At 35.8% G+C, this 12,485-nt stretch overlaps 2 protein-coding genes across 5 annotated transcripts in view; both read left to right on the top strand.

Annotated features, from left to right (window-relative positions):
- The window catches only part of LOC143254266 (rap1 GTPase-activating protein 1-like), a 191,988-nt gene that overhangs the window by 96,457 nt on the left and 83,046 nt on the right, over window positions 1-12,485 (top strand). The gene's annotated exons all lie outside the window — the stretch shown is intronic.
- Window positions 4,004-12,312, top strand: LOC143254264 (techylectin-5B-like). Of its 2 annotated transcripts, none has more exons than XM_076509147.1 (4): window positions 4,004-4,286; window positions 6,139-6,241; window positions 9,063-9,173; window positions 11,152-12,312. In XM_076509147.1, the coding sequence occupies exons 1-4, from the start codon at window positions 4,062-4,064 to the stop codon at window positions 11,412-11,414; spliced, it is 702 nt and encodes a 233-aa protein (XP_076365262.1). In that variant the 5' UTR covers window positions 4,004-4,061; the 3' UTR covers window positions 11,415-12,312. The 2 variants fall into 2 exon arrangements, with proteins under 2 accessions (XP_076365262.1, XP_076365261.1); XM_076509146.1 differs by having other exon boundaries at window positions 4,006-4,286; window positions 9,009-9,173.

Genomic DNA, 12,485 nt, shown 5'->3' with positions numbered 1-12,485 from the left:
AAAGTGCTTCTGAACTTGTAAACTATATAACACCATTGCATGTACCACTTCTCCATGGCACGTGTACTTGGAAGTGTTCCACGTTAGAGCAAAGTATAGATAATCAATAGAAAATATTGTAAACGATTGAAAAATTACTCTGTTTTGAAAAGTAATGTAAAAATATTTATTTAAAGAAACATTTGTAGATTTTCAAAATATTGTAGTTTGTTTACTGTTTTAGGATATTGTTAATCCACTTTCGGTTTTTAATATTTGTTAATTTATACGGGATCATTAAAACAAACTAACTTATCATGGCAACTTAAATATGTTTAATTTTACAAATGTTTTGAAGTAAATTGTCACTAACATCATGAGAAATATAAAACTGGTCACTGTCACAGGCATAATATATGCAGGGGATGTGTTCCTCCCTCTTACATTGAAGTGGTACTGAAAATATTTTTTTATTTTTCTATATTTTACTGGTATATTCACCATTCACAAAAGCATTTATGACTGTTATCCACTAGTAATAGTAATATATGTATTAGTTTTATGTTACAAATATACTGAAATGAAACTGCAAGACAAGATAAAGTATATCATAAGATAAGGTAATATTTAGGGATAACAATGGATCTGTTGGCCCATCTAGCTTATCCCATCCACTAAACTAAACCTATTTAAAAAACAACCTCAAAACTATAAGATTCATTCCATCATTCATATAATTATCAAGCATTCTCTTTAAACTCGTTTAAATTTACAAACTCTACAACATCTAAAGGCAACTTATTAGAAAAATAAGACTGTCTTGGGTGAAGATGACTCTTACCTTGCCAAAATTTGTAATTGTGCACCCTAGTCTTAACATTCTCACTATTAGGTATTAAAAACCAAAAAATGGTGCATCAACACTAACACTCCTTAACAATCTTAAACACCTCAACGAGATCCGTTTTAACTCTTCTTTTTCTCAAGAAAACAACTTCAGAGATATTGGTAAGAAGCCCAAGGTTGAAGAAAGTACTCCAAATATAGCCTAACTAGTGATCAATACAATGAAATTACAACCTCTTCAGACTTGTATTCAATACGTTTTTAGATACAATCTAAAATCCTCTTTGTCTTGCCACAAGTGACATCACATTGCTTGGATGGCTTAAGAGACTGATTAACCATTACATCAAGATTGTTTTCTGCCATAACACTGTTATTACTATCCAAATTATGATAACCCACATGCATTACCTTGAATTTATTAGTAGTAATGTTTTAAATTTCGAGTCTATTCTCCTTTTATAATTTTGTAATTCGCTCTTATTGCCTTAATGTTGATAAAACTTTAAGCAGAAATCACATTCATGTTGCTGCCACTTCTCACTTACAATCTCAACAATCATCATTCTAGTATAATATTAAACACGTCAAGAATGTGTTACATCTGATTAGTACCAGTTCTTGTCCATAGATGGCACCACCTTCTCTTGAACAACATCCTTTTGCCCTCTTAAGAATATTATGTTTAATTTCTGAAATAGCTGAACAACACGGTGTGCAAATGGTTTTACGGTGAACTCTATTGACTAGCTATTTTCTCTTTATTGACAGTTCAAAGTTAAGAATGCCTAATGTAGCTGTTCCGGAGTATCGAAAACAAACCATAAACTGTAATATATCAGTATATCTCAGGACGGCTTGTATGATTAACACTTGTACTAACAAAGCAGGGAACAAAGTTTTGACCTTCTTAGGCCATTTTCAGCTTAAAGAAAGTTTGCAACTGACCGGTGCCGGGTACATGTCTTAAGAACGAGAGTGTAAACGGATATGGGCTAATAGGGGCGTTGCAGTTAGATGTAGGGTTAAAATTAGTACAAGTTTATTGGTTTGATGTTTGTTTTACCTGTTGTATAAGTAGGGCTTTTTTGATTTTGCGTTTGTTTGTATTTGTTTCCCTACTTAATATCTGGATGTTTTCTATGGTTATGTTGTTTTTATTAGATTTGCAGTGTTCAAAACGTATGAAGGTGTTTTGTGTTCTTTGAATCTAGTTTACATTTTTCTGCTTGTTTCTTTAATATAGAAGTCGTGGCAGTTGTTGCATTGTATTTTATAAATAGTGTTAGTGTTGTGTTTGTCAGTGTAGTTTTTACATAGTATAGACTACAGTTTTGTACCTGGTTTTTGAATACATTTGGTGTTTACTGGAATATTGTGTTTTAAGTTTTACCCAAAGTTACAGAGAGTGAGAGAGACTGGTCAGCGAAGCTTCTCGCGCTCTGAATGAAATTTTTTAAAAATATATTAGAAACTGAAGACGATTGTCCTGGAGAGCTCTTGTAAAAACGTTTCCCATAAACACTTGCTAGCCAATCAAGTGAGGAAAACGTTATATTTTTTGGCTGCCAGGATGAAAGTACTTTATGATGAAACGTAGTGTATTTTGAATGCTTAAGTGTTTGCGTTTTAAAAACGATTGATATCAAATGCCAACCCTTATCGTCTTTGGTGTGACGAAAATTGTCTTAAATAAATGAGGCAGTTAGAGTTTGCCCTTCCTGTCTCGGAGGTTATCAGTACCCACTCGAAAAATAATCATGGCCGTTTGAGTGTTTACAAACTAGAGGTGTCAACGTTCTGTCAATGATTTCTACTGTCCCGCATTCGTGTATTCAAAGATGGTATTCGGCATGGCCACGTGGGTAGGACGCTCGACTCCCAATCCGAGGGTCGCAGGTTCGAATACTCGTACCGCTCAACTTTTCAGCTTTGAGAGCGTCATGATGTTACGATTAATCCCATTGTTTACCCAGTAAGTGATTGTGACCAGGGGCGATCTCAGTGAGGCAAGGGGGTGTGGCGGCTCGCAGTTTATACTGAGGAGTCCGGCAGTATCATAGATCCACACCAGAGTAGTAGGCCAGGTGGCTAAGGCACTCAAGTCGTAATACGGGGGGCCACGGGTTCGAATTCCAGTCACACCGAATATGCTCGCCCTTTCAGCCGTGGGGACATTATAATATGACGATCAATCCTCTATTCACTTGTAAAAGAGTAGCCCAAGTGTTGGCGATGGCTAGTGGTGACTAGCTGCTTTCCGTCTAGTCTTACACTGCTAAATTATGAATGTCTAATGCAGACAGCCCTCGTGTAGCTTTGCGGGTCATCCAAACCAATCAAAGAAGGTGTAGAAAAGAATTTGATAGATAACTTGATATTTTGAGGTAACATGTTTTTTGGTTCTGGTAAAATTTGTAAGAAATTAAAAATAGTAATTTAAAGTATTTTTATTTTGCACTATATGAGAGTAAGTTAGAGTGTACGTTACATAATAACCAGTTGTTGTATGTTTGGATAGAAATGGCACAAACAAAATATATTAAGCCAGATAATTTGGCTGCCAAATAACTTTGCTAATATTAAATTAATTTCACGTTGCATATTGACACTGCATTTCATCTTTTTTGGTTCGTATAGTATTAACTATATAGTATTACATACTTTTGAAAATTAGGGAAATGTTTGATGTTGGCACATGCTACAAGTTATGTGAATTCCACTAGTGTGTGTTTATTGGATACCAGGAGCGCTGCTGTCTATGAAGTCTGCAGCATAAATCTGTTTTAAAATCATACGTAAATTACAGTATATTAACAATCCAATTATGTCTTTCTTATTTTGACAATTTTTCGAGGCACGATCTCGGAATCTTTACAGTAGCTAACAGCGCCCTCTGTTGAACACCCGCAGATTTATAAGTTAAAGTGAAAATTACATATTTGAAATGCTTACGACTTATTATATTTCTTTACCTGATACGAATAATTTTTAAGGGATCCTACTGATGTAAAGTATTTTGTGCTAAACTTTCTTCACTTGGTACGTTTCATAACGTACTTATACTTTGAACTAACGGCGATTTTAAGATTACAGTATAAACATCGTGTTAGTAAACCACTTCATAAGCTATTAACCTATTTCAGAGAGATATGGGCAAGTTATAAATTCCCAGCGATGTCTAATGCTGCGACAAATGAACGAAAGTCAAGTATAACACTTCAGACTCGATAATAATGATACTACTGTTATTTGTTGTTTACGAAGGACTGTTTGCTAGTTATATGGACACGGTTGGTTTCTCTCTGGACCACCCAAGTGTCAACTGCAAGCCTGAAGATTGTAATGATTTAAGACAGCAGGGTTTCTATGAAAGCGGGGTATATTGGATTTGGCCCCAGTACTACAACAAACCTGTCAAAGTTTTTTGTGACATGACAACGGACGGAGGGGGGTGGACGGTAAGAGACCGTAGTCGTATTGATCCATTGTATGAATGTTTCTCATTGTCTCTTGCCTTTTAAATATATTTCATAGTATAGGACAGAAAAGGGAGTCGTTTTTTTCGAAAATGACTAACATAAAAATAAACAGTTCATGCTCAAGATGCTTGAAAACACGGAACATTTATTGCAAGATGACATAACGTTTTAGTCAATACAATTCTCTGAATTACAATCTTACTAACGTTTAGAAAAAGATAAAGAACTAATTGAACATTCTGTTACTTATTGGGTAACTTAAACTATTTTAGTTCCAAATATTAATGCCGATTGTAACTTAGGTATCATAAATGAACTTCATCATGATTTTGTCACAATTAGGACTGATAGGAAACGTGTATAGATACCAAAGGCTTGCCATGGGTTTGTTACAAAATTTGACAGTTTTGACAATAAAATTTAATTAGAAACAGATGTGTAACATTAAAAGTTTCAAATTATTTTGTGTAATGAAATGTAGTTTTCTGCTATGATTTGAATTAATTCTAGAAAGGATAATTTTGGTTTATTTTATGGTGGCTACGGGGCTGGTCAAACTGACCGACTTCACATTAAATTAAGATTATAAATGTGAAGGTTTATTGAAAAAAAGCTGGAAACTTATGTTGGGGTTTTAGAGATTATACAAAAGAAATATGTTAATTGTGCAGATAGAGAAAAAAATGTAATGTTAACATGAAAATCGCTTTACACTCAGAGTAGTGACTACTTTGACTTCGTGCACTAAAAGATTACTTTATGGGCAAAGCACTTTATTAGAAATTATGATGTTTTCTATACAAAAGATTTACTATATTTGCTTAAAGCTTGACAAATTTCATGAAAATACATAAATCGTATCAGACGATCTATCGATATAATCGTATCATGGCTTCAGGATATGATACTCGTAATATACCGCTGTGTTGCTACATCTTTAGTCACAGTACTTTAGCCATGACTTCCCACCCTAGAGGTCAAGTTTCCTTATATTATCCTTTGGTTTAAGATTGGCTTTTATGTTAAAACAGGTTAACTAATTGAATATACTCGCTAAATAAGAAAAAATGTGTTAGAGGATAGAGCTTGTACTCTAATCTCATTAATGTTAATTAATAGTAATGATTAAAAGTTTAAAATGTATAGTTTTATTTGTTATTATTATAGTTGTTTTTATTACAGAGATTGTTTCACATTTTTATTAGTATATAAATATAGGACCAACGTAAAAATTTATGTGAACTGGTAGTTAGACCTTCTGAATCCATCTGCGGCTCGCAGGTTCGAATCCCCATCACGCTGAATGCGTTTGCTCTTTAAACCATGGTGGCATTATAATATTACTATTAATCCCACTATTCTTTGATAAAAGAGTAGCCCAATAGTTGGCAGTGGGTGATGTAGACTAGCTGCATTTCTTGTAGTTTATTACTGCTAAATTATAAACGGCTAGCGCAGAAAGCCCTCATATAGCTTTGTGCAACTTAAAAACAAAACCACCACTAAGCGGGCCGATCTTCATCAAAAATTATTAGGTTTATGGCCGAAAATATCGTTATAGTGAGGGTACCCACCTAATGGTACAACGTAGTCTGATATTCATAAGTAACAACATTATAAAAAGTATCTTTAAGTAACTACACTTGTTAACCAGACTTATTTTCAGATTTTATCAAAGTACCTAGTTTAGTTTGATCGGAAAGTAATATTAAGTACTGACCATGAAATAAAACAACTGTTTTGTTGAGGGGTAACATCATACAAAACAAACCACTAGTGACAAAAAGTGGAACTGCAGATTGAAAGTTTTTACTTTCACATTTTCTCCCAGGTAATCCAGAGGAGAGATGACATTGAACCCAGACAAGATTTCTACCAACCTTGGAAACAATACAAACACGGTTTTGGAAATCTTACAGGAGAGTTTTGGTTAGGTAGGCTAATGTTACACTGGTTAACTTTATCAAACGTACTACATTTTCAAGAATATTTCAATTGTTAAGTTAGGGGACACTGTGAATATCTTCTTTTTAAAGAATGAACTATACACTGTTAGAAACGTGTTTCATATTTTATTTTGCAGTATACTTTTAAAAATTTCATGGATGTTCCCCCTTTCGTTTCTCTGAAAATTCTCATCTAAAAATACATGGATGGTTTCTAAGTATTTGAATTTAACTGAATTCTATAAGTGTATATAGCTAATGATAAAGTTAATCGGTTGTTGATTTATTTAATTTATGTTTCACAACATCGACATTAGAATGTCGATTAGATAACACACAGAAATCTGTCCAAACTATGCCTGCCACCCCTACACACAGAAATCTGTCCAAACTATGCCTGCCACCCCTACACACAGAAATCTGTCCAAACTATGCCTGCCACCCCTACACACAGAAATCTGTCCAAACTATGCCTGCCACCCCTACACACAGAAATCTGTCCAAACTATGCCTGCCACCCCTACACATAGAAATCTGTCCAAACTATGCCTGCCCCCTACACACAGAAATCTGTCCAGTATGCCTGCCACCCCTACACACAGAAGTCTGTCCAAACTATGCCTGCCACCCCTACACATAGAAATCTGTCCAAACTATGCCTGCCACCACAACACACAGAAATCTGTCCAAACTATGCCTCCATCTGTCCAAACTATGCCTGCCACCCCTACACATAGAAATCTGTCCAAACTATGCCTGCCACCACACACAGAAATCTGTCCAAACTATGCCTGCCACCCCTACACACAGAAATCTGTCCAAACTATGCCTGCCACCCCTACACATAGAAATCTGTCCAAACTATGCCTGCCACCCCTACACACAGAAATCTGTCCAAACTATGCCTGCCACCCCTACACATAGAAATCTGTCCAAACTATGCCTGCCACCCCTACACATAGAAATCTGTCCAAACTATGCCTGCCAACATAGAAATCTGTCCAAACTATGCCTGCCACCCCTACACATAGAAATCTGTCCACCCACCCCTACACACAGAAATCTGTCCAAACTATGCCTGCCACCCCTACACATAGAAATCTGTCCAAACTATGCCTGCCACCCCACTAACAGTATAGTTGCTGACAATGTAAGAGATCAGCTTCCTTTGTTAATGGTTGTCATTCATCCAATCATTAAGAGCCACATCAGCTTGCTCGCTATATAAGCTTATCCATCAATGACACTTTTCCATTGTTTATGGTAAAGATGCGTGTTCTTCATGAACTAACACCACTTGATAAGTATGTGTCAACTATTGGTCCAGATGGTTATTTCACGTCAGAAACAGAATCCAGAACAGTGCAATGTGTAAGATGTTTACGAAGTTTGGAAGAATTGGTAAACGAGAAACCTTTACGACAAAAGATGGTCCATCAGAGATCTAACGTTCCGGCATGGTTAGGACGCTTTACTCGCAATCTGAGGGTCGCGGGTTCGAATCTCCACTACATCAAACATACCATTTCAGCCGTTGAAGCAATATAATGTGATGGTGAACCCTACCTTTCATTGGTGATAAAGAGTAGCCCAAGAGTTGACGGTGGGTAGTGGTGGCTGGCTGCCTTCCCTCTAGTCTTACACTGCTAAATTAGGGACGAATCGCACAGATAGCCCTCGTGTAGCTTTGCGTGAAATTCAAAACAAACAATGTTTCTCATTTTTACACATCTAAGTTAAACTAAAACGACACAAGTGATAAGACTTGAATTTCAATAATAATTCCTTAGAGATATTTATCTAAAATGAAGCTAACCAGGTTTGAAACGATCACGAACTTAATTCTCTTTTTAATAAAGGTAATGTGAAACTGGAATAATTCTAACTTTATTTCTTAAAATATCAAGTGGATATGGTTCGAAACCCTTATAACTTTGAGATTACCCGAAAACGTGTAACACTCTTACATTACTACCTCAGAAATATTTGGAGGTAAAATAGTACTACTACTAAGTTGGAAAGTGTAGAGACATTATATATTTTCGCACCAACAGATTACATATTTTTGTGATTATATATTTACTTATATTTACATATACAGTGTGACCCGTAAGTTCCTACCCATCCATATGTTATATTCAATTACGCATGCATTATAAATTTGTTTCTTTTTCTTCAGAGAAATATGGCCGATGTAAGCCCATGTTGAGGAACATGTCTCACAGAACATGGCGTCGCATAATATTATGCAGCGAGAATGAGGGACAGCACACAGATTCACTGGATACATAATATATATGAATGGGTAGGGACTTACGGGACACCCTATAGATCTGATAATTAGGCCTAATCTGTTGCAGTGTTACTGGGTTTACGTCCAAGAACGTTATCAATATCAACGTTACCAAATTGAAGATTTAACAAAGCTTGTCACCATAAGTATTAAGTGGTTTATTTTATATGTACATATACAATAAATAAACCTCTTTCCAATAGCTCAGTGATAAGCTTGAGGGCCTATAACGTTAAAACTCGTGGCACGATCCCTGCAATGGTCGCAGCTTTCCCCTAACAACAAACAAATAATAATTCAGGAAGTGTGCTATATGTAAAATATATATTTAAATCATGATGTTTTGGGTTGTATTTTTACTCATCGTAATGTTCAGTAGCCTAAAATAACACATTTGAATGTATAACGTACTAATCTTAGTTTTAATAACAGTTTAACTGATGCTTAGTTTTTCTATTACAGGTAACGAACTTATATTTGTTTTAACCAGTAAAGAAAACGTTATTTTAAGAATAGATATGGAAGCTTTTAACGGTGACAGAAAACATGCCAGGTACCAGAACTTTCTCGTCCGAAGCGAGAGGGATCTTTACAACATGACTATTGGGTCGTACGATGGAACTGCTGGTAAGAGGTTCATCATATGCGTAATAAGCAGGGGGGTTGCCCCCCGGGTCTACTTCTTATGGAGCAGATTACAACTAGTTAATAGTTTAAGGACCACTTCAGTCTACATTACTGTATATTCTAGGAATTTATCCATTTGAAATTTAAAAATGCCATACTTTGTGGGGGTCGTACTCCCTCCTTATCTTCATAGAATTATCATTTGTAGCTCTTGCGGACGCTGTAGCCAACATGGGTAACATTTGTTTTTCCCCGCATGTTATGACGTTTTTCTCATTTTACCAATGCGAATGTACTGAAATAGTGGTGGATTACGCCCAGCATGGCCAGGTAGCTAGGGAGTTGCAATCTGAGGGCTGCAGATTCGAATCTCCATTAGACCAAACATACTCACCCTTTCAGCCGTGGGGCGTCATAATGTGATGGTCAATCCCACTATTCGTTGGTAAGAGAGTCGTCCAAGAGTCGACAGTGGTGATGACTAGCTGCCTTCCCTCTAACCTTACACTACCAAATCAGGAACGGCTAGCGCAGATAGCTCTCTTACATCTTTGCGCGAAATTAAAAAAAAAACGGGCGGATTACATGTGCAACAATGCAGTGGTGAATTACATGCGCAACAAAATAACTTATTACCAGATAAAACGTAATTAACTTGCAAGTGTATCGTGGACATATTTCTATTCGGTTCTCTTATAGAAAATTACTTTTGATAATAATGCCAATACTGCTCTCCCTAAAATAAAATAAAACCGCCCATAATCGATGCCAACTGAAAATACGTAGACGGCAGTGTAGTGCTGTAACGTATTGTTACTTTACAGCCCATATATTTCAAACAAACACTGCCCGCACGAGTTTTAAGTGATACTCTGGATACCACTGTTTGTCACATCAACAAAATTCTTTCTTTGTATATTTGTTTCTTTTCTCTTCTTAAGAATAAGGAATATTTTTTTCTTTAATTCGAATGAAGTTTTTACTATAACATAATCACCGAGATGTCGCTGTTTTAGCAATAAATGTATTGGAATGTTTTCGAACTAGCATCAGACTTGCAAAATGAAAATTTAACACTTGATTAAATATGTTTACTAACTCTCTGAGAAATATACGAGTTTACTTTGTCCATTCAATGTGAAAATAAAATTTGGTAAATGAGGATCTGCAAGGTAACATGTTTCACTCTACGTTTTTTATATACTACATTTCACGTCTTCGCACTGTGTTGGTATGTATCTTGAGCATGCGTGATACAACTAATGTATGATATTTTATAAGATATACTACCGTATTTTGAGGCCTTTGGTGCGCTATAGGTGTGACTGTCATATTCTGCTATTCCATCAGGTGAGAATAACACCAGAGCTGTTCATCACATTCTCTTACGGCAGTTTTGTGTTAGTTACTTTAAGATCTTAGCAAGAGCAGATGATGGACAAAAGGAAGCTTGTTTGTAACTAGTCATGGCCTGGCATGGACTGGTGAGTAACGTCCAGGCCATGGACTGGTGAGTATGGTGCTCGACTCTCAATCTACAGGTCACAGGTTTCAATCCTCGTCCCAAATCCCCTTTGCAAACGCGGGGGCGTTATAAGTGACGGTGAATCCCATTATTCGCTAAGTATTCCAAGAGTTGGCGGTGGGGGGTGATGACTTCCCTCTAGTCTTTCACTGTTAAATTAGGGACAGCTATCTGAGATTTTTCTCGTGTAATTTGCACAAAATTCAAAACAAATCAAGCCACACATGACTCGACGTGTAATCAGCTATTTTTGAACTATAAAGATTTAACTTCAACTGACAGTAAGATGACAACGTAGATTCATTAAGAATGGAATTATTTGTATTGTTTTTTATTCCATCACCGTTAAAACTTCAATGGCTATCGAAACACTAGCGTAAAACATTGTTCAGCAATGTTCCTTACTTGGCGATAAATGAATATTAATATAATGTTGTTTTCATGCGTGTTTAGGAGACTCTCTTTCCTACCACAGTGGGTTTTTCTTCTCCACAATAGACATGGACAATGACCAGCGGCATTCTCATAACTGTGCCGAAAAGTATAGGGGTGGTTGGTGGTTTAAAAGCTGTTTAAATAGCAACTTAAATGGCATTTACCAACCTGGTGGAAAAGTCTCGAACGAAAGTTATGCAGGAATAGTTTGGTACCACTTCAGGAACACTTCTCATTTTCACCTGAAGAGTTCCGAGATGAAGATCAGACCAGAGTTTTAATATTTCGATGTCCGTCAAGTTCGTAAACAACAACAACAAGAATGGTTCATTAGCTAACTTTTAAATATTTAATCACTAATTATGAGATGAATTAAATCTTTATATTTTGATTCCAATTGTTTGCGGGACGTTGTTCTCTGTTGAAATATTCGTAAAAAAATATTTCCATATTTTCTTAAACGATAAGAGAAAAACAATATAAAATGTGGTATATTTTTACTTAAAGAATATATTTTCTAATTGTGTTTTTGTGGTGTCTTACATTATATAAGTTCTCCACTCTCTTGCTAACGACAGATCTAAAGCTTCCATAAAATTTCTTATCCGTATTTCAAGCCCCCGCTAGTACAGCGCTATGTCTACGGATTTACAACGCTAAAATCAGGGGTTCGATTCCCTCGGTGATCTGAGCAAATAGCCCGATGTGGCTTTGCTGCAAGAAAACATACACACACACCATATTTTAAAATCTACATACAACTTCCCAGTGGCGGATTCAGGGAAGAGGTGGCTAGCCATTTCGCTTTTTAAACTGTTTAAAAATTATGAAAATGTGACAAATAATTTTTAACCATACAAAAAGAGGGTGGCTAGCCACCCACTTTCTTGAAGTAGAATTTTTACGTTTGTTTCTCTCTCTATTTTGAACCTGGAATGTTTTGTTCGAAACACTAAGGAACTTAATTTGAGTTTTACCATCATATCATTTGTAATAAATATTTTTATAATGCTATAGTCTTTGATCAGTTGATAATTTTGAACACATTATTTTGCATATTTCGAACTATGAATTGACGCCTCGTTCACTACGTTGGAAGAAAAGTTCGTAAATGTATTTTCTAGTAAATTATTCAGTTGTTTTGATTTCGTACATTAAAAAAGTCTTTCAAAAATGTTACTCTGTGTACGTTTGTGGAACGTTTCTTTGCTGAAAGTTGTTCGAACTTCATCTAGTTTGAGTTATACAATTTTGAGTATTTTTAAATACGTAGCATTTTGTAACGTATCATTTCAAGTACAATGAAACGCCACACCCTTAAAGTGAATGATATAAAATTACTGTATTGGTAA

This window comes from Tachypleus tridentatus, chromosome 6, assembly GCF_004210375.1.
Source record: "Tachypleus tridentatus isolate NWPU-2018 chromosome 6, ASM421037v1, whole genome shotgun sequence".
Taxonomy (NCBI): domain Eukaryota; kingdom Metazoa; phylum Arthropoda; class Merostomata; order Xiphosura; family Limulidae; genus Tachypleus; species Tachypleus tridentatus.
This window is presented reverse-complemented; position numbering and strand designations above follow the sequence as displayed.

What these genes read in the sequence shown, in the direction of transcription:
- LOC143254264 (XM_076509146.1), top strand. Translation starts at nt 4,062, where the DNA reads ATGATACTACTGTTATTTGTTGTTTACGAAGGACTGTTTGCTAGTTAT. An exon ending in CGGACGGAGGGGGGTGGACG is followed by an intron (nt 4,287 to 6,138) that starts GTAAGAGACCGT and finishes ATTTTCTCCCAG; the next exon opens with GTAATCCAGAGGAGAGATGA. An exon ending in TACAGGAGAGTTTTGGTTAG is followed by an intron (nt 6,242 to 9,008) that starts GTAGGCTAATGT and finishes TTTCTATTACAG; the next exon opens with GTAACGAACTTATATTTGTT.